Source organism: Gymnoscopelus microlampas (genome assembly GCF_963454915.1).
Source record: "Gymnoscopelus microlampas genome assembly, chromosome: 3".
Taxonomy (NCBI): domain Eukaryota; kingdom Metazoa; phylum Chordata; class Actinopteri; order Myctophiformes; family Myctophidae; genus Gymnoscopelus; species Gymnoscopelus microlampas.
The window spans coordinates 4,894,107-4,917,559 of record NC_139940.1 but is presented as its reverse complement, the minus strand read 5'-3'; the positions used below and the strand labels follow the sequence as shown (position 1 = coordinate 4,917,559).

The 23,453-nt window shown below is 40.7% G+C and overlaps 1 protein-coding gene across 3 annotated transcripts; it reads right to left on the bottom strand.

Moving 5' to 3' along the window:
* Positions 1-929: 929 nt before the first annotated feature.
* On the bottom strand, positions 930-22,314 carry slc50a1 (solute carrier family 50 member 1). 3 transcript variants are annotated; one of them, XR_014600537.1, is made up of 7 exons: positions 22,149-22,314; positions 15,779-15,856; positions 13,452-13,575; positions 10,687-10,848; positions 7,502-7,621; positions 2,025-6,944; positions 930-1,239 (listed from the first exon to the last, which is right to left on the bottom strand). XR_014600537.1 is itself a non-coding variant. In XM_084053639.1 (6 exons), exons 1-6 carry the CDS (start codon positions 22,214-22,216, stop codon positions 6,837-6,839), a joined length of 660 nt encoding a protein of 219 aa, XP_083909765.1. In that variant the 5' UTR covers positions 22,217-22,314; the 3' UTR covers positions 930-6,836. The 3 variants fall into 3 exon arrangements, 2 of the variants coding, with proteins under 2 accessions (XP_083909765.1, XP_083909766.1); XM_084053639.1 differs by having other exon boundaries at positions 930-6,944; XM_084053640.1 differs by lacking the exon at positions 10,687-10,848 and having other exon boundaries at positions 930-6,944.
* Positions 22,315-23,453: the final 1,139 nt, after the last annotated feature.

Here is a 23,453-nt window from a genome sequence, read left to right as displayed (position 1 = left end):
ACTGGCAGAAAGATGCTAATGTCCCCGGTTGACTCCGCCGGTCATCAAAGTATTGGCTTAGGAATAAGACAAAAACATAAAAAATCTCCACGAATTCAAGGCTTCATAGTAGTGATGCGCGGGTTGACCCGTAAACGCACCGTAGAGGAGCTTGGCAGAGGGTGACGCGTACCTGTGGAAGAATGGTCGTATACACGACTTCAGAGAGTCTTGCGTACCCTGATAGGTTGGGGAGGTGAAGTAAGCTCTGTGACCATTATTGGAGATGAAACTTTTTAGCTCGAGACCCCACAAGAGAAATTTGACGTTTGCTCAACTAGTGAAAATAGCAGATCTACAAGCTCACAATGCGTCGCTTGTAGATCGGCTATTTTCACTACTTTTTTAAGGAATTTCTTTTGAAAAACGATAGATTTTCTTCCTAAACATTTTTGCTTTAATGATTTTCTGAAAACATTTTTCAGAAAGAAAAATGTTTTCAGAAAATCATAAAAGCAAAAAGTAAATTTTTTTGGGGGGAAAATCTTTTGAAATAGTTGTCGGCGACCTATACAAATGTGTCCGCGACGCACAAATGGATCCGTGACCCAGAACACTGCACTAGACCAGTGGTTCTCAAACTTTTTCATGTCAAGGACCCCCAAATTGACACTTAATAGCCCGCGGACCCCCATTTGAAAAGATATGCCAGGCACCCCCATAAGAGAAGGCTTTTTACGGCTCTAGCAGTGATTCTCAACCATTTTAATTTCAAGGACCCCCAGTTTGACATGCATTAGGAATACGGACTCACATTTAATGGCATTTATATGCCTGGGACCCCAATTTATATTGTAAAATCAATGTTAGATTTAACTCTGAGAGTGTACAATTGGAACCAAATGGACCCGTTAGGGTCCATTTGGTTCCATTTGTACACTCTCAGAGTTACAGACCCATAAGGGTCCATTTGGTTCCTACCCATCATTTAGCTGGGGACCCCCTGGAACCCCCTCAAGTACCCCTGGGGGTCCCCGGACCCCACTTTGAGAACCATGGCACTAGACAACATTCACTGTCTTGTTTACGTTTTGTGGTGACGCTATCGGCGAGTCGCAGACAGTATTAACGCTAAAAACTCAGAACTTTGTGAGACACGGTTTGACACCTCAAACGGAAAGGAATGACATGAAAGTCAAACTACAGTACGGTACATACGTACAGTAGAGGCACTTCAAATGGACCCAAAGGGAAAACATACTGGCCCTCATTTATCAACGCGGTGCAGCCCAAATAACGCTCCAATATTAACGTGGCGGCATGGAATCACTGCATTCCGCCCGAGTCTCATGTACCGCTACGCTACGGTTTACATGAAAGACAAAGTTGGGCGGGCGCGCGTGTGTGTGTGTGCGTGCGTGCGTGCGTGCGTGCGTGCGTGCGTGCGTGCGTGCGTGTGTGAGAGAGAGAGCGAGAGAGCGAGAGAGAGAGGCGTGTGCGTGTGTGGCGAGGCGAGGCGAGGCGAGCGGGGGAAACTTTTTCTTATTGGCTTTTCATGCTTTTTTTGGGTCGTATTCTGGTTCTTCATGTCGTGAAGTCGGGCGTTTTGTGAATATTTAACACATTGACTGCCTGAATTATTTTCACTGCCTATTGTTATTCATGCCAGAGATTTTTCAATGGGAAAAAAAAAGTACTCAGGAGCCGAGATACAAAATGTTAAAGTTTTAAGTTAACAAGGAAGTGGATGAGAGTAAAGATCTTCGAAAATTCATATCTCCTTGGTCTTTGGGTCAAAAAAAAAAAGAAAAAATATTTTTTTGCTAATATCGAATTAATTCGATCTAGGCAGTCAATGTGTTAAGGGCGTGTTATTTAAATGACGCTCGTTTTCAGACGTGAGATTTATCAAAGCTCCGACCTGATGTACGCTAGGATCCGCTGTATAGGATCCTTTGATAAATGTGACTTTGACGTTGGTGTACGGCCGAATATATGGAAAAATATACGCCGGTTTATACGCTGCGGTGATAAATGAGGGCCACTGTATACTAAAACATACGTATAATACTGTAGATCTATTATGTTCCGAAATATATTAATGCTGTCGGGAGGAAACCTTGTATGTACAAAACCGTTACTTTTCAGGATTTGGGGGAAAAAATAACCCAATGCAGTTATTATTAGCCGCCAGCTGAAAGCGCGGCTCTGTATTCACTCTGACTCTGACCCGACAGATTTCCGACATGTATTCAACACTTTTTTTGCTATTGGCTGTCCTGGCTGTCCTTCACTACTTCACAGCCAATGAGGAGACACTACTTTAAAGCCAATGGACGGCCGTCCTAGCCAATGGACGGCCGTCGTTTACAGCACCCGCCTTGGTATGTTGTTAGCTTCTAGCATGGCCTGCTACTTGTATTGTGTAACTGCTGGTTCATAATGCAACCTGATAATAATGTCCAAAGCATGTCTGTGAACGTTTACATCCATTACTGTGTTGGCATTAGTTGGGATTAATGATTATTAGCCAAACCAACTTAATATGAGCCGTTAGCGTGTTGCTAAGCTAACGGACGTTTAGCGTTAGCATGCGGCTAACGTTAATGCTAACGTCGTCACCGTGACTGAACTAACAATGTAAACATCTCATCTACAAACTTTATGAACCTTACTGTGGTTAATGTTATCAGTGCTACCCAAGTAGTCCATTGAAAAGTATTATTTTGGTGTATTTTGTGTATTGTAACTTGGACACTGTAACTTAATGGTAGAGGGGGACACGTTGTACGTTCAGAATGCCTCATGGGTAATGTAGTCATTTTCTGCTATTTCGGTTCTACTGTGATAGACTGTATTGGGGCAAAAAAAGCCTGCCGCTGGCGGCTATATTATGACTTGTCATATCTTGTTTAGTCACAAGCTCTTGATTTGAACTTTTCATTGGTTCAATATTTATAAAACTTACCGACAGACGAGGCGACATGTAGTGAGCTTGCAGCTGAGCTATGTTTTGCTACTTTTGTCATGTGACAAAGTATAAAATAGGGCATTCATTTATGAAAAAAATCTACAATATAAAAACAAGAAATATGGAGATACAAGGTTTCTGCCCGGCAGTGACCATATACTGTACATTTCTCTATGTTCAAAATATATGGAAAATTGCCAAAACATGACTGAAAGTATAAACATACATTTAGTTTATTTAGAGACATGCATGCTTGTGCTGTGCGCCGTGGACTGGGCTGTTAGCGGACAACTTCACATAGTCTTTGGTTAGCAAGGTGTTTGATGGAAGCTTTGATTCAGTTCTGGAGTCTGACTGATGCCAGATGTTTGGGTCTGATGCAGATTTCCTCCCTATTTTAGAAAGTCCTAAACTACCGATTACGGCGTTTTGACCTACAGTATATTTTGTCAAAAAGTGCAAAATGTTCTCATCAAATTGAAAAACGTGTATTTGATTACAGTTTCTGATTGAGAACATTTAACTTACAGTATAAGCAAAACATTACAAATTAACACAAATAATGGTTTGATAGATTCAAAATAAACACACTAACTTCATTTTATTAAACCACTTAAGCCCCATTCAATTGTTCCAAAGAAATTGCAGATCTACAAGCTCACGTGTCGTGTAGATCTGCTATTTTTGTAATAGTTTGAAAACTGTTTTTTTTTTCATCTATAGGTGAAAATGGCCTAAAATAGGGATGTCAGGTTGAAAGTGGTAAAAAAAAAATCGTCTGCATAATTGCTGATACTGACATTGACAAATAAGTCAAATAATGGCTGATATATCAGAAAGACTTATATATCATTCGGGCTCCATAGTTCAGTGTGTAAACAATTGATGGATTTACTTGAAGGTAGGGTAAGGGATATTTTGGTGTTAAAATAAGTGTTAAATAGCTCTATATTCTCATAGTAGTAATCATTGTTATAGTGTTTGTTCAGCAACAGGGGTCTCTCCAGCTCGTCAGTAAACAGAACATATATTTTCAGGATCCAATAAGGAGAGAGAACGTACAGTATAAAGGATACAGGATAAATAAGTGACGTTGGAAGTGATTTCACAAAGAAGTGAGCAGACACAAACTTGGAACTGGAACCATATAAGATTGAAGCTGATAAATGGGTACTCTCGCCTGATTTAATGAAATTAGCAATCCAGCTGAAAAATAATTTCCTGTGTATTAACTTTATTTATCAAATTATTTCTGGCTATTTCTGGCCAGTAAGATTTTTTTTAAAAAGTGCTTAGGAAGCGAGATACAGCCTTTTTCAGTTATAAGTTAAACAAGGAGTGGATGGAGCTGCAAATCTTCAGATAATGATATCTTGGGTTCTGAAAAGAAATAATATTTTTTTTACTACTTTTTTCAAAAACACGTCAAACACGTGATTGGCACGTTGCACCATAGCGGTAAAACACGTGAAACACGTGAATGGCATTCAATGAGCTTGAGAGACGGGGAGACCCCTGTTACTGAACAGACGCTCTATAACAAGCATTACTATCAGAATATAGAGCTTTCACTTTTTAACAAAAAGTGACTAGTCAGTTACGGGTGATGACAGAAACGTTCTCATCAAAGCTGTATGCATAGTTACAATAAGTATCAATATGCACACGTGGCACGTGCTTATTTACACTCTGCAAGCTCACTAAAAGATCGTCTATTTTCGGCACACAACAGGCAGTCGTAACCGTTGCCCTGGTTACTGGTCAACAGTTGGTTTAGCCACACGACGCAGGGCTAACGACATGATCGGAATGAGTCATCGAGCAACGAGATGGCGAGGACGGAACCACTTCCTGTTGGGCGGGGGACCCCGGGACATAAGGCACTAGTAAACATGATACACGCCTCCTATACAGCAGCAACCAATCAGGGCCGTCCTCTCGTAAGTTTTGTTTGACTGTTTTCAACGCCGGGCACGGGGACCCTTAGCGGTCCAAATGGTCCCTTAATGGGTCTGTAAGTCCCAGAGTGTACAAACTACACCGTGAAATCTGCAGTGTTAATTTAACTCTGAGAGTGTGCCATTCGTACACTCTCAGAGTTACAGACCTATAAGGGCCCATTTGGACCCGCTGGTGGCCCCCGGACTACATGTTGAGAAACTGTGCATTCATCGATTGATCGGTCGGTTTGTTTTTTTTGACACGTAGCCAGACGATCGGAGATCTCCGATACCTATACTTCTGGTTACATCTAAAACAGGGGTGGGCAACTTTGATGATGGAGAGGGCTAAAAAAAAAAAAAGTAGCAAAAATAGCAGATCTACAAGCTCAAAACTCATCGCAGGGTGACACGTTAGATCTGCTAATTTTGCTATTTCTGAATTCGAATTCGGATTATTTTTTGCTATTTTTGAATAGTGCCGCGCTATGAGCTTGTATATCTGCTATTTTTGAATAGCCAAAGAAATCTTAAAATGACACACAGATGCGTTCCCGGTCTTAACGGGTCAATGATCCCCCCTTCCCCAATAATATCTCTGATAGAACCCCTTCGTTGTAGTCTATAGGCCAATAGCCAGTAGTCGTTGTGAAGTCAACATTAGAATGTTCAGCTCTCTCAACCTCACCAACCTGAACAGACTGGTCTCTGTATGGTTACATGAGGAACACATGTGTTGATTAAATTAACAAATCCATTAAGTCAAAATTCCTCCGACTATTAGTGGTCTATAAGAATGTGTTAACTGGACGACATCCCTATTAACCCAGTAAGGCCTGAGGTTCCGAGTCTACAAAATGTCTTCTAAATCCTAACTGTTTTTTGAAAAAACCTATGTTGCTACATCAGTGGTTCTCAAACCTTTTCATGTCAAGGACGCCCAAAATGATATATGTATTTGGCCACAGACCCCCATCTCAAAGAAAAGTGTTCCAGGGACCCCCCAAAAGCAAAGATTTGAGTCACAAATGTTCGCTTAAATTTTCAGCACTTGGTGCCGCTTGTAAATCTGCTATTTTTGAATAGCCAAAGTGTAAAATAATGCTTTTTTAGCTCAAATCTAAACGTTCCAGGTCTTAATGGGTTAAATAGTGCAGTGGTTCTCAAAGTGTTTTAATTTCAAGGAACCCCATAACTCTGAGCGTGTACAAATGTAACATTTGAGCATGTACCATGTGTACACTCTCAGAGTTACAGACTTGTAGACTTGTAAGGGTCGATTTGGTTCCATGTGTACACTCTCGGGGTTACAGACCTGTAAGGGTCCATTTGGAACCCCCTCAAGGAACCGTCAGGGTCCCTGGACCACATTTGAGAACCACTGGAATAGTGAAACGTTTCTTTCAAAGTTCATCTCCTGTTCAATACAAGTACCATTAGTACAGAGTCGGATGGTACGATATTTAGTAGTTGCAATTTTATGAAAACATAAACTGTAGGTGAATTTGACCTTTAACTAGTTTCAACCAGAGGCAAGCATTTTCAAAAGTCACTTTGTGACCTTGTAGATCTGATATTTACACCCTTTTTGAAAAGGTTTTGACAATTTTCACCAATAATGACATGGCTAAAATATGGATGCCAGGTTGAAAATGGTTAAACAGAACCTGAATGTCATCGTTATTATTTGCTATAATTGGATTGGTGTAAATATAAGAGAACATTATTCACCCCCAAAAAACGTGCAAACTGTCTGTTTATCAAAATGCATTCAACAGATAATCCTCAGTTTCATCCAATAGGAGCTTGTTTCTCCACATCGCACCTTTTCATTGGATAAAAAAAAAGAAGAGAAGAAAAAGAAGAACTGACATTGAGTACCACCCATCGCGGACGACCAATCGCTGCTTCTCCCTTCTTCTGGCCAGGCAGGAGGGCCCGCCCACTCAGATTTGGATGAGTTTAAAGGATGGTAAGCTCTGATTGGCTGGTGAGAAGCTCCAGAACAGGAAGAGTCGGATGACGCTGGTGAAAATACCAGGTGTGTTTGGAACCTGGAAAGTAGGCACGAACACACACACACACGCACACACACACACACACACACGCACACACACACACACACACACACACACACACTGAGTGTGTGTCAAGCTAAACTAAAGCTGGTGGATACAACCAGGGTTGCCAGATCTACTAATTTCCCCGCATGATTTTATCTGAAAATAGCCGATCTACAAGGTCACAACGCGTCGCATAGCGGCGCGTTGTGAGCTTGTAGATCTGCTATTCTGAAATAGCTTATGTATATGTTAAAGTGCCCATGTGGCCCATAGCCGCTTTTGGGCTGGTTTGCCTAGACCTGGTTGCTTGTTTCTCTCACAGAATCTGGCAACACTGGATAAGACACCACAAAACTAAAAGGTGGATAAGAAATCTACCAATGTGTTAGGTTAGCTAGTTTTAACAGTGAATATGTGTTAATGGTATGATGTTTTGTTGAGTTTGTAGTACAATATATTATATTATATTATATAAATGTATTAAAAAAAAACACTAAAACTAATTCAAACTAAACTGAAATTGGATATAATGTGTGTGAGTGTCTCACCATGATGTAATAGTCGTTGAGTTGGTGTCCGTACAGAACCCAGGAGGTGGAGGTGAGGAACGTAGCGACCGTCAGAGGGAAGGACAGACACTCCAAGTTTCTACTGCGAATCATCCCCACCTGAAAACACACGGCATCAATTAACACAATACAGTAACTAGTATACATGCAGTGGTTGGGAGGTGGTCTCCATACTCTGACATGGAGACATTTAGACCCTGGCGTCTGGTGGGACACCTATTGGTTGACAAGTAGTACTGCCTGAAGCTCATGAGCCACATGTGTCCCCTGGACAAGCAGGGATTCCCTCATGTCTGAGTGGTAGATGTTTGGTCAGGAGAGCCGGTTTCAAATCTCAGGTGTTAACAGTCGCAATTACCTCTCTCCGTTGGGAGAGAACATCAAACTTATGGATTGTAGCTTTTAAATAAGTGTTTGGATATTATATTAGCGATCATGACATTTTACATGATGGCTAATTTAATGTAATTGTGTTTTTGGCATTGAACATTGATTGGAATATATAACTAAATAAATGTATTTTAGGCTTTGCAAACTGTTAAAAACAACAACAACAAAAACGTCGCAACCTAGAATAAATATTCTTAGGACGTAGGCAAAAACAAAGTGCACATCAACAATAAAAAATAAGCCACTGCCAACATGCACGGTACATGAGCAAGGCATGGCTTTGTAAACTAAAATTGCACAGGGCAGACATGACAAATAACTTAAATATAAAAAGGAACGACATATTTAATAATTGTGTACCGGTACTTATATACAATATTTTGTGGAAATATCCGATGCCGACAACAACGTGTCGGGATGCTATTTTTTGGGCACTGTAACCGCCCCTATATGTGAGGTTTTGTACCCCCCTAACCCTGCACCGTGATTGGCCACCAGTCTACACCCCTAACCCCTACACATTCAATGCAAATCTATACTTTTCTTTAAGTGAGCTTCCATCAGTGTGATGACCACACTGTAATGTGATTGGCTGACTTTATTGGCTGACTCTATTCAGGACTGTGATTGGCTAATGAAACACATGACACATGTGCATAGCCCTATAAATAGAACAGGGCACTTAAAAAAAAAACACATTTATGTTTGTTTTTTTAAGTGAATCAACCATTGTGGACCAACCATTGTACACCCTTAACCCCTACACATTCAATGCAAATCTATAAGGCGGCAGTGGTTCAGGGGTAGAGTGGCCGGGTAGAGTGAACTGGAAACCGAAAGGTTCCCAGTTCGATCCCGGGCTGGGGGGCTCCCCCAGAGTTAGTGTCGAAGTGTCCTTGAGCAAGACGCTGAACCCCTAATTGCTCCCGATGAGCAGGTTGGTGCCTTGCATGGTTTCCTCCACCATCGGTGTGTGAATGGGTTAATGGCACAATCAATGTGAAGCGCTTTGGATAAAAGCGCTATATAAATGCACCATTTACCATTTTACCATTTATAAATAGCACCACACACTTCAGAAATATTACTTTTATTTAACACATTGGCTGCCAGCTTTTTCAATTTTTCCCTACAGTAGGCTGCCAGACTTTTTCAATGACAAAAAAAAAGCACTTAGGAGCCGAGATACAGAATTTTTAAGTTTTCAGTTATAAGGAAGTGTCTGGGAGCAAAACTCTTCGGAAAATCATATCTCCTTGGTCTTTGGTTTTTTAAATAAAAAAAAAAAAAAAACTTTTATTTTGAAAACATTTTTTTTTTGAAAGAACGCAGATCTGCGTCCTTGGCAGCCAACGGGCTTTTGCGCAAATGAACGCAGATCTGCGTTCTTGGCAGCCAATGTGTTAAGTGAACTTCCATCACTGTGATGACCACTGTGAAGACCACACACCGCCCACTTCACACTGGGTGTGACTTTTTATGTTTGAAAATGTACGAATATCTTTCAAAATGGAAACGATTACGATGCGTATTAAAGCAAAATAATTGCTTTCAGACGACTATGTACTGTTTGTGAAGGCCTACTGGATGTGAGACATCAAACCCGGACAGAGGACAACAGAACAGAGTGTCACCAAGGAGACAGAAGACACAAACAGACCCTGAACAACAGGAAGAGACGGACCAGAGGAAGAAAGACAGGAAACATTAAGAAGAATCACACCGATGGGGGGGAGGGGGGGGGGGGGGGGGAGAGAGAGAGACAAACAGGATGAGATATTATGAATATAATGAACAGAGACAGATGTACACATACTAGTAGAAAGCTGTGTACTGCACAGATGAAGAACATTTAGTGCAGTACACAAATAGACAGACAGATGGACAGCTGTTGGGTAGAAACCTCTCATCTCTCTCTTTTTTAAACACTTTTTTTGGGGTAAATGAATGCCCTACTTAGTCATATTACAGTGTAGGGGTGTCAGAAAAATCACGATTCTACTGTCAGTTGGACGATTCAGAATCGATTCTCATTTTCAAAACACTTTTTCATTGATTTTCTTTTTACTTTTTTGGGGGGGATCTTGGATTTACTTTTGTGTGTTTAGTTGATAAAACCTGTACAATTATAAAAGCTACGTAAATGTACTCTGCTCTCATGCCAGCAGACTGGTGTACATCCTGAAATCCTATGTTTTGAATCGAGAATCGTTTTGAATCGAGAATCGTTTTAAATCGAGAATCGTTTTGAATCCGAAAAAAAACGTTTTTGAATCGAGAATCGTTTTGAATCGGGGAAAAAAAAAACGTTTTTGAATCGAGAATCGAGAATCGTTTTGAATCGGGGAAAAAAGAAAACGTTTTTGAATCGAGAATCGTTTTGAATCGGGGAAAAAATAAAACGTTTTTGAATCGAGAATCGTTTTGAATCGGGGAAAAAATAAAACGTTTTTGAATCGAGAATCGTTTTGAATCGGGGGAAAAAAATACGTTTTTGAATCGAGAATCGAGAATCGTTTTGAATCGGGGAAAAAAGAAAACGTTTTTGAATCGAGAATCGTTTTGAATCGGGGAAAAAAGAAAACGTTTTTGAATCGAGAATCGTTTTAAATCGGAAAATAAAACGTTTTTGAATCGAGAATCGTTTGTTTTGAAAAAATGGGAATAAATCTGAATTGTGACCCCAAGAATCGGAATGGAATCGTGGGATAGCAGAAGATTCACAGCCCTATTACAGTGTCACATGCTGTGTGTGTGTGTGTGTGTGTGTGTACCAGGTCAGTGAGAGGGGACATGTACATGCTGACGGTCACCAGGCTGCAGGTCAGTCCCAGCTGGTCCAGACGAGACGCCCCCGGAGGCACGAGCACCGAGAAATACAACCACCCAGCAGACAGCACCGCTGTGGCACACAGCGTCTGGAAGTACACACGCCTCTGTGACACACACACACACACACACACACACACACACACACACACACACACACACACACACACACACACACACACACACACACACACACACACACACACACACACACACACACACACACACACACACACACACACACACACACACACAGGAAAATACATAGTGAGTACACACACACACCGTCTGGTAGAACACACGCACACACACACGCACGCACGCACAAGAATTCGTAGTAGCCAGTCGAAGTCCCTTATTAGCATAAATAACAAGTAGGGTTGTCCGATATTGGCTTTTTTACCGATAACCGATATACCGATATTGTCCAACTCTTAATTACCGATACCGATATCAACCGATACCGATATATGCGGGGATTATTGTGATTAGGGTAAGCTTAAATTTCATATCACACACACCATATACAGTAAGAACTCCTGTAACTTATTTATAAAGCAAAAAAATATATATATATATTTTTTTTTTTCAAAAAACGATACCGATATTTTCCCGATATCAATTTTTATGCTAATATCGGCCGATAATATCGGGAGGCCGATAATATCGGACATCCCTAATAACAAGTATGTAATATCTATGCATTTCACTTTACAGGGTTCCCACACATTTTTAACAATGAATTTTCAAAACTTTTCCATAACTTTTCCAAAGTATTTTAACCCCATTTCCAGGACTATAGAAATCATACGGAGCAATAATGAGAATCTTAAACCAGTGTGCCATCAATGCCCCAAGGCGGACTCCAGCGAAGGTTGTCACGTGACAAAAAGAACAGATCTACAAGCTAACAACGTATCGAGTAGCACTGCGTTTTACCACATTTTACCTGTCTTTCACCTAATGTTTGACAAAAACAATGTATTTCGTTGCAGTCGGGGAGAAGCCTCTCATCTACAGTGTCACACAAAAGCAAGTAGTAGATCTACAAGCTCGAAACGCGGCGCGAAGCGACGCGTTTCGAGCTTGTAGATCTGCTACTTTTGCCATTTTAGAATTTGAATCCTGAAAACTAAACGGTTTTGAACATTTTCCAAAACATTTGATTAATTCCAAACCTTTTCCAGGGCCTGGAAAACTGTTTTTCTAATTTCAAAATATTTCCAGGAATTTCATGACCGTGGGAACCCTGACTTTAATCTTCATTATGTCATTGACTACAGAACGTTGCTACCTAATTGAAGCCCGGCCCCGCCAGCCTGTACAGTGTGTATGCGGACCACAAACACAGCAGTCGTCCAATTGTCTTTCCAACTTGCTACAAAAAAAAAAAAACGCTCATGGCTCTGGCAAGGCAACCATTTACTTTTCCACCTTTACATGCGTCTCCACTTCACATAAGCACAAAATGTTTGCCATTTACACCCTATATTTTACCCTGTAGGCGGCGCGCATGCGCAAACAGTAGTGATGAGCGGGCCGACCCGTAACCCGTGGGACCCGCGGGTCAACCTGCGGCGCGGGTGGGTCGAGTCAGGATTTCAGAGGCAATTATGCGGGCTGCGGGTGAGCGGGTCAGCCGCTCTCACACGCAAAAAAAATAAATAAATCACATGCTCTTGTTTTGTCTTTATTCCTAATAAGAATAAGAATAATAACAATAAAACAGTTTGAATACACTTGGGGTGTATACTTGAAGATTATTTAACCTTCATGATTTTACAGAAATCGCGGGTCGCGGGTTGAGCCATAGATTTATATATGGGTTCGCGGGGCGGGTCACGAAAAAATCCGACCCGCTCATCACTAGCAAACAGTTTAACAGGTTTTCATTTTGATTTTTTTCATTTTTGCCACTGAGGGGTTTGTACTCGCGCCTTTCTAGTGCGCACGCGCCGGACTCACACAGCACACGCAGCAGTGTTGATTTTGTCGATTAAAACTATGATGAAAAATGCTCGTCTAGTACCTTTTTTCACTGATGAAAACTAAATAAAAACTAAGCTACGATGACTAAAACTAAGACTAAATATACTGACAATTTCGTCAACAAATAAAAACTAGACTAAAATGTTAGTGAGGGACTGAGACGAGTTCCAGTAGAACTAAAAGACAAGTCATTTTATGTTTGGTTACGCTTGGGTGTTGCGCTCTGAAAATAGCCGATCTACAAGCTCACAACGCGTCGCGCTGCGACGCGTTGTGAGCTCGTAGAGCGGCTATTTTCAGCAATGCAACCAAGTGTAAAATCAGCCATTACGACGACATCAAGGCACCGCCAACATACATTTTAGTCGACTAAATCAACTGTAGATTTAGTCAACGAAACTAGACAAAAAGTAAAACATTTCAGATGACTAAAATGTGACTAAAACTAAATGTAATTTTATTCAAAAGACTATGACTAACACTAAATCAAAATTTGCTGTTAAAATCAACAGTGACAACACAGGACAACACACGCACGCAGAGCAACACTCAGCCAGTAGTAGTTGCACAGACAGTCAACACACAATTTAAGTACAGAAGATATGCATGGAAAGCCACGACGTTACATGCGAGACGTTGTGTGTGCGCTGTTTTAAAAAAGAAAATGGGGTACTCGCGACCCATAAAAGTAGGAGTCAGGCGTTACAGCTGCTGTTGTGACCTTGTGTTTGCTGTAGTAGAGGTAGGAGGTGATGTACAGGAACTGCAGCAAGGCTCCGATGGTGTTCACCAGGACCAGAGTGCCGTCGCTCTTCAGCATCCCATAATACAACCAGCCCAGGTTACTGCGGAGACCAGAGTACTGTTAGAGACATTCAACGGACATACTGTGACTATAGAGGTCTTCACGGCTCCGCCCTCACTGAAAAACACATGATACTACTACCCATATGCTGTACAGTATGTGATCGGGTCCATGGTTTAGTACAACTTACAATAAGCAGGTAAACACATACATCAAATGCACAGAGACAGTGTAGTGCTTCAGTGATAAAGGGTCACAGGTAAACCAAGAACCTAGCATCAGTCTACACCAGGGGTTTTCAACTGGTGGTCCGTGAAGGTATTGTATGTGGTCCCTGACCATTGCTTACCCCCCACCCCTCTTCTTCTTCTTCTCCCTCCCCCCCTCTTCTTTCTTGGAAATTAACGTTGCGATGGGAATGATGTAAAAAAACAAATTTCACCCACTTTTTTACCTTGTAAACCTGTGATGTGACAATAAACCTGATTCTGATGATTCTGATTCTAGTAATGTAGGAAAGTGAAGAGTTTTAATTTGTGTTCTCTTTTCTTCCATGGAACAGTGCTCTAAATGACCTTCTGACCTATGCTGACGCGTCAATGTTGTCAGTTACTGGGAAGCTGGAGGTGAAGAAATTCCACAGAAAAAGGGGAGTTAGAATCTCAAGAAGGGAACGTGTAATGGATTGCTTGATTGAGTCATGATTATTAGGAAATGTGCCCATATAATTGCATGTGTGTGCTCACTCATACCGTACTTAAGTTACAATCAGTATATCACTCAACATGAGTTTAATATGGAAGGTTGGATAAAGTAAGAGAACAGAATATGGGTAACTTGTGAGATAGAAATAGTGGTTCTCAACCTTTTTTGAGCTCCGGACCACTTTAGTTAAATAAAGCCCGTCAGGGTTAGGGATTAATATAATTTGTTGCGCGTAGTATCGTGGAGGGAGAAGAGTCTGGGGCGTTGTCCTGGGGGTTTTAACCCATTAAGACCTGAGGCCGATTCTACAAATATCTTCTAAATCCAGAAACAGTTTTCTGAAAAACCTACGTTTCTATATCAGTGGTGCTCAAACTTGTTGATGTCAAGGACCCCCAAAATGATATGTATTTGACCGCCGACCCCCATCTCTAAATATTTTGTTCCAGGGACCCCCAGAAGCAAAGATTTGAAAATGTTCGCTTTAAAAGAATATTTATATATATATTCAACGATTTGCACACATTTTCACAATTTTTCAAAAAATAGCAGATCTACAAGTTCATAGAGCTTGTATATGTGCTATTTTTGAATAGCCAAAGTGTAAAGCTTCCCTGTGTTAGCTGTCAGTTAGTTGGGTCCCATTCTATTACCTCAGGTCCCGGGTCTGTTTATCAGTATATTATGTAATACCCGAGTGGATCCGAGAAGGCCGGTTATCAGAGAGAAACACATTAACCACTTAAACCCTCTATACTTAGTGAAATGGACCTGTAAGAGTCCATTCGGAACCCCCTCAAGGAACCCAGATAGTCCCTGAACCCCACTTTGAGAACCACAGTCCTGGATTTGTTTAACCCATTGAGACCTGGAACTGTCTCATTTTTAGATTTGAGCTAAAAAAGCATTATTTTACACTTTGGGCTATTCAAAAATAGCAGATATACAAGCTCATAGCGCGGCACCGAGTGCCGCGCTACGAGCTTGTAGATCTGCTATTTTTGAAAAATCGTGAAAATGTGTGAAAATCTTTGAATATATATATTTTTAAAGCGAACATTTTTAACTCAAATCTTTGCTTCTGGGGGGTCCCTGGAACAACATATTTTGATGGGGGTCCGCGGCCAAATACATATAATTTTGGGGGTTCTTGGCATGAAAAAGATTCAGCACCACTGATATAGAAACATACATTTTCAGAAAACTGTTGAGATTTAGGAGATGTAGAATCGGCTTCAGGTCTCAATGGGTTAAATCACACACGGTTATTGGATCGGTACTCAGTATCGATCACGCACGTTATTGGTATGGGTAAGGAAACATAGTATCGGCACATCTCTGTTCTCAACCTAGTATGATTTATGTAACTCTCCACTCGCATCTGAAGTGGAAATGAAAGCGTTAGGGTTTTTTAAGTGTGTTTTTTCATTGCGTCATAAGAACAATGTTGGCATCACTAAGATATTTGCTGAAAAACATGTTTTTACATTCATAGATCATCAACAATACACTAAGTAGTTACACACACACACACTTACTTGAGGCAGGTGGTGAGGAATGGCAGGAACTGGACATTGTCAGCACTCTTTGTCGCTCTCATCTTCTTTAGGTCCGTCCTGACACGCACGCACACGCGCACACACACACACACACACACACACACACACACACACACACACACACACACACACACACACACACACACACACACACACACACACACACACACACACACACACACACACACACACACACACACACACACACACACACACACACACACACAGGGTATTACTATTTTGTCTAAGTAAGCAAGCCACATCCTCTACGGCAGTAATGCATTTGGGTTGACAGAGCAGTCGTGTGTGTGTGTGTGTGTGTGTGTGTGTACACAGAAACTGCAGCTGGCAAAAGAGTGAACAGGGAACAGACTACAGTACATCACCAACACCTCTCAAAATGTCTCCCATCACTGATTCATTTTTATCATTATCATCATCCTCTCATATCTGTTGAGTTGGACAGCCTGACACAAAATATGTGGCTTTTCAGGACAATAAAATTATACTTTGTGTTACGACGGTGTCATAAGAGCATGCATGTAGGTTTAGGACCAAGAATCAGCTACATTAATCATCATCATTGATCCTTTTGAAATGGAAGACCTTCTCTAGTGCAGTGGTTCTCAAAGTGGGGTCCGGGGACCACAAGGGGTCATATACAGTGCACGCATGCACACGCACACGCACACACACACACACACACACACACACACACACACACACACACACACACACACACACACACACACACACACACACACAGGGGTGCTTGACTTTCCTTTATGTCTCACCTGCACAACATGAGACTATATGCACAAGCAGTGGTGGAAAAAGTACTCAAATTCTTTACTTAAGTAAAAGTACCAATACTGCGATATAAAAATACTCTGTTACAAGTAAAAGTCCAGAATAAGTATAAAGAATAAAGTACCAAAAGTAAAAGTACTAAATATTTAAAAATAGCCGATCTACAAGCTCACGACGCGTCGCGATGCGACGCGTCGTGAGCTTGTAGATCTGCTATTTTCAAATAGCCTAGGTTTAGAATAGGTTTAATGTGGTTCATGTATGTTTCATTATATCATAATTTATATCTGAAAAGTAACTAGAAACTAAAGTTTTCAAGTAATTGTAGTGGAGTAAAAGTACAATATTTGCCTCTGAGATGTAGTGGAGTAGAAGTAAAATTATGGGAAATTGGAAATACTCAAGTAAAGTACAAATACCTCAAAATTGTACTTAAGTAAATGTACTTAGTTACTTTCCACCACTGCACAAAGGCCTATGTTCTACAGTATATACATTACTATTGCTACTCCTTGGGTATACATCTGCAGCTACAGTACTCTTATAAATGGTAGGGTAAGTGACATTTGTTTGTTAAAATAAGTGTTAAATAGCTCTATATTCTGATAGCACTCATTGCTATAGAGTGTTTGTTCAGTAACAGGAGCCTCCCTGTCTCTCCAGCTCTTTAGTAAACAGAAAATACATGTTCAGGTCAGGATACCAATTGACACAAAGAAATGAGCAGATACAAAATTGCAACTGGAACACTATACAATTTAAGCTGATAAATGGGTTCTCTCTCCTGATTGGCTGAAACTTTGCTACTCATCAGAAAATGTATTTTCTGAGAGCTGGAGAGACTTTTATGGCAATGATTACTATCAGAATATAGTGCTTTCAAGAGGTCGCGTTAGTCCGGTAATTGCCGTTTTTTTTATGACAAAGACATAAAATAATATAAATTATTATTTTATTTTATTAATATAAAGAAAATATAAATCTCTCCGGTATTGTCCGGAATATTGTGAAGGTAAGACCGGAAGAAGAGAGTTGTTGTTGGTGCTGAGAAGTTGTCGCATTTTATTACAACTCCGTTGTACCGGTTGCACCGCCGGACTGGTTATATTGGATAGTTGGAATTGGAAGTTGTGTATTGAACAGTCAACACAAGCTGTATTACGAGTTGGAATATGTCACAGACACATTCAAACGAGAGGGCACTTGTGAGTAAAGTTGGCAAGTTGCCCAACCACAAAATAAGAACGATGCAAAAGCATTTGAAGATGAAACATCCAACACAGATGCATAAAGACTCTTCACAACAGCTATACTGTAACCGTGGCATCCAGGTGAAACAATATTAATCATAAAGGTGGACACTCGGTGCCACGCTATGAGCTTGTAGATCTGCTATTTATTTCGAATAGCCAAAGAAATCTAAAATGATACAGATGGGTTCCCTGTCTTAATGGATTAATATGATAAGCCAACACACGTTTTATTTTTAAATTGACCTGCTGGAAATAGAAGCCTACTGCAGGTGAAACTACTTCACGCTATATTAGGAAGAAATCAACGGGCACTAGAATGGTTGATTTTCAGGGGGCAGCCCAAGGGGGCCCCCAAATCCGCCCCAAGTGCTTGTAGGTCTGCTGAATCAGGCTTTATTCCGCCACAGCAGCTCTCAGCGTGGGGTGGGTTCCAAGCTAGAAGATTGATTGATAGTTCATCATCCCCATTATTACATGTACATGTAAGTAATGATGGTGATTAACAATCAATCATGTATCAAATAAAACTAGAGAATGTAACAGAACGTCTAATTTGATCAGAGCTTCACTGTTATCTTCCCACACCTAAATATGTGAATTACATACATTTACAGAAAACAGACAGACAGGCATATTTTTTCCCCCTGTTTTTTTGTTTGAACATAGTGATATTTTTGCCTGTATTTTTGTGTTGATATTTGAACTGTTGGTGCTACTATATATATGTCTATGAATTGAATACCAAGGACCTCAATGGAAATGGACGGACCGTTTTAGTCAAAAATGTTATTAACTGTACTTAACTGTACTGCTGTTTTTACATTTATGCCTAACAAAATATCCAATCAATAATGTTATGTCTATATTACATACAGTACATAGACAGCAACGGAATTCTGGACCAAATGACAAGACCATATATCAAACCAAACCACGTCTAACAATAAACATGTTCTTAGATTGGGGTGACGGGGTCCCAGACAGAGATAATTTTTTTTTTTTTTTAAATCAACAAATGGGGGTCCACTGAAATGATAAATAATCACTGCAGGGGTCTTCCAACGTTTTCAGGCCAAGGACCCCTAGCTGAGAGAGAGATGAAGCAGGGACCCCCTCTATGTATAAAATTGTGTGTCATCTTTTTTTGTTTTACTTGGTCTGCTCTTTTTTCCCTCTACACCAAACCTCTTTGCCAAAAATAGCCGATCTACAAGCTCACAACGCCTCGCAGCGCGAGGCGTTGTGAGCTTGTAGATCGGCTATTTTTTGGCTAAAGTTCTCCTCAGAAAAGGGATGCTGGGGTTCAAGTGCCTAATGTAAAAAATATCATATCACAAAAAGATTTGGCGGACCCCCTGTAGTAACTTTGAGGACCCCCTGTTGAAGACCTCTGATCTAATAGATTGTTTATTCTGTTCTGTCATTTGTTTATTCAATCAGATTGTGTTACTTCTATCAGACTGGGTTCATTCTAATGGGCCCATTGTATCACATTACGTTTATTCTACCAGATTATGGTTATTTGATCAGATTTGGTTCATTCTTCTGGGTTGACTCTAACAGATTGTGTTTATTCATAGCGATCAGGTTTACTGTACACGCCTCTGGGTTGGAGTGTCACTTCTGACATTGTAAAACCATGCGTTGAGCACAAACACACCAGGCCACATTTTACACACACCATGACATGACCAGGGTTGCCATGTCTGCTTATTATAAGCGTTTCTAAAGTGTAGTTGCTTATTTGGGCTTGTTTCCTAATTGTTGTTTAAAACAGTGGTTCTTAAAATGTGTTTTTGTCCGCAGACCCCCACATCTGAAAATATTTTGTGCCAGAGACCCCCATACAAGATTGGCGTTGTTAAAAAAAATTCACATCTTGTGAGCTTGTAGATCAGCTACTTTCAAATAGCCTATGTATAAAATAGGGCTGAAGCGGTTAATGCATGTTTTATAATAGAATGATATTTATCTACAAAGTAACTAAAGTTTTCAAATAATTGTATAGGAGTAAAAGTACAATATTTGCAACTGAGATGTAGTGGAGTAGAAGTAAAAGTACAGAAAATTGGAAACACTCCAGTAAAGTAAAAAAGAATACCTCGAAATTGTTCTTAAGTACAGTACTTGAGTAAATGTATGTTGTTTACACCACTGGTTTTCATAGACCTGGTTGCTCATTTCTCTCGCAAAATCTGGCAACCCTGGGACATGATGTCACCCTGTCAGATTGTAGTAGTCTAGTACAGTGGTTCTCCACCTCATTTAAAAAATGCAAACCGTAACATACGGGCTTTATTCCAGAAAAATAGTATTAGTACACCTTATGTTGTATCCTATTGGTCCAGATTTGTTGATAGTCTGAACTGGAAAGTTATTTGGAATCTTCCATATAAATATCTTCTTACCAATAAAGTGAGGGAAGTTTCGTTTAAAATCCTGCATAGGTATTATCCTACAAGTCATTATCTTCTTAAGTTCAAGAAAGACATCTGTGTGAACTGTTCATTGTGTGAAATGTACCCAGAGTCGATGCTGCACTTATTTTGGAATTGTACCCACACTAACAAGTTTTGGAAGGATGTATCTCTGTATATTGTTGATAATGTTGACTCTGACTTTAGCCTTTATTGGCAAAATGTACTGTTTGGCTTCAGTAATAATAGTAATAAGAAGAAAAATGAGGAATTCATAATTAATTTGATCATTATTCTAGCTAAATTTCATATACATAAATCCAAATTTAGCCATTCCAAACCCTCATTCTTTGTATTCGAGATTGAAGCCAGGCAGTACATTAAAACAATTTATGACTCAAAAAATAAGAAAGCTGCAAGAACTGTCTTTTTGTGTTCACTCTTTAATGTTTTCTGTTAGTAAACCCCCCTGGCTCTGATGTTATATTGATGTATTGATAACTTCTTTGTTTGTGTATGTTATTTGTGTTTGTTCGTTTTGTATTGTATTGTAAATCTATGAGAATATAAATAAAGATTTGTTTTAAAAAAAAGTACAGTGGTTCTCAAAGTGGGGTCCGGGGACCCCCAGGGGTCTTTGAGGCAGTTCCAGGGGGTCCCCAGCTAAATGATAGATACCGGTAGGTAGGAACCAAATGGACCCTTATGGGTCTGTAACTCAGAGAGTGTACAAATGGAACCAAATGGACCCTTAGGGGGCTGTAACTCCGAGAGTGTACAAATGGGACGAAATGGACCCTTATAGGTCTGTAACTCAGAGAGTGTACAAATGGAACCAAATTGACCGTTATAGGTCTGTAACTCAGAGAGTGTACAAATGGGACCAAATGGACCCTTTAGGTCTGTAACTCAGAGAGTGTACAAATGGAACCAAATTACCTTATAGGTCTGTAACTCAGAGTGTACAAATGGAACCAAATGGACCCTAACGGGTCCATTTGGTTCCATTTGTACACTCTCAGAGTTAAATTAACATTACAATATAAATTGGGGTCACAGAGATAGAAATTAGGGGTCCTTGTAATTAGAATGGTTGAGAATTCCTGCTAGAGCCATAAAAATATTTTCTTATGCGGGTCCCTGACATATCTTTTCAAATGGGGGTCCGCAGGCTAATAAGTCTCAATTTGGGGGGTCCTTGAGATGAAAAAGTTTGAGAACCACGTGGTCTAGTAGATCAGTCAAGTTGCCCGGCGAGCGACACCCTCGTACGACGGAGCATAACATAAGCGAGGTTTATAATAAAGGTGTTTACTTGTATTCTTCTTGCCCTGAAACATCATGGACCCACTTGTTCCTGGTTTTACATTTTTTTACATTTACAACTCTCACATCTACATAAACGTTCATATTTCAAATATAAAGTGCTTACCCCCGAGCCACGGATGTAACAAGTTGATCCGGACCCACGATAAGTACCCGTATCTCCCGTATTGTTCAATAAAAAGCATTTTAATCCGATCGGCGGCCATTTTCTATTTTTTTTTGGTAACGTATCAGAGTGCAATACACCTCACAACCGGTAGTGTCGCATGGTTGAAAGCATCAGAGAAAATGGTCGGCGATCGGATTAAAAAGCTTTTTATTGAACAATACGTTATATAAGGGTACTTAGACCTTTTGCGGCTCAACTTGTTACATCGGTGGCATGGGGGTCAGCTCTTTATATTTGACATCTGAACGTTTATGTAGATGTAAGAGTTGTAAATGTAAAAACATCGAAAACCAGGAACAGGTGGTTCCATGACGCCTGTGACAGACGAGCGTCATGTGAACCATGGCTAAATACTTGTATTGTTCATAACTTACAGTCCTGTGGAGAACATCCCCACCGTGAACACGATGCAGGCCCATGACAGCAGCAGCAGCAGCTCCATGGAACACGGAGCCTTATTATATTATTATACAGTTAGTTATTGTTTATAATATGAAGAACTATGATGAGAAACCAGAGGCTAGACCTCTTCCTCCGCCGTTTGTGTTATTTCCGTGTTTGTAATCAGTGTGCCCGGGGCTCCGCGGCTCCCGTTGGCCGAGCAGGGGCTGTGGGCGGGACGGGCTGCGCCAATAGAGAAACGCCGAGACGTCCTAGCAGCAGGCGGTGACGCGAGATTGACGGGTCCAAAGAGCCAATGAGTGGAGTGTGCGTTTTTGCGAGGGAGGGGTTTAGCTCCATTATGACTTTTTAGTGTCTCCGCCAGGCCGAAAGGCATGGCCGAGACTATGTTTTGCACCCTGTCCGCTCGTCCGTCCGTCTGTGAGCAGCTAATCTCCGGCACCGTTGGGCCGATCGCAGCGAAACTGTGCAAACACACTCCCTGGATGCCAGAGCAGAACCTCTTCCCCAAAGGTTTCACATGGGCCTGTTATAGCGCCACCAGGAGGCCGATTTTTGCAAAACAAATGTTTTGACAGAACTCCTACAGATGTTGTCCAAACGTCACGCAAATCGGTACACAGTATCTCTATAGTCATTAAACGAAACGGGTGTTTCGGATTTTTTATATTCCATTCTGATTGGCTAAGATTGGCTTCCAAAGTTTGCAGGAGTGCTCCGTTTTCAACAAAATGCCTCAAATAATGAACACAGCGTGCGATTTCCGTGAAATTTTGCATGCACATTTCTATAAAGCAGAGGAAGAAATGCCACTTGAAAATTTTCAAATCAGCCTCATCGTGGCGCTATAATAGGCCGGTTTGTGTTTTTACCTTCACCGATCTGTGTAAAAATTGTATGCGCACTCTCTAGAGGCCAAGGAAAACTCTTTGCAGTGCATTTTTCACATCTGCCCTTTATAGCACCACCAGGAGGCCGACTTATGCAAAACACTTTTTTTAATATTACTCCTTCAGATTGTATCCAAATGTCACACAAATCTGTACACATGATCTCTAGTCATGTAATCAAGAGGGATCTGTTTGATTTGTGGGACTAGGACAGGTGGGTGGTGCTAAGGTGGTGGAGGAGGTGCTAAGGTGAGAACCAGGCATACTTAATGAACTGGAGGCGTGTCCACATAACATTTTTTTTTAACAATTTCTGTACACTTTTTTTTTTTTTGAAAAAAATCCTTACATAATAATTATACCTTATGATCAGGTTTTAGGGTTGAA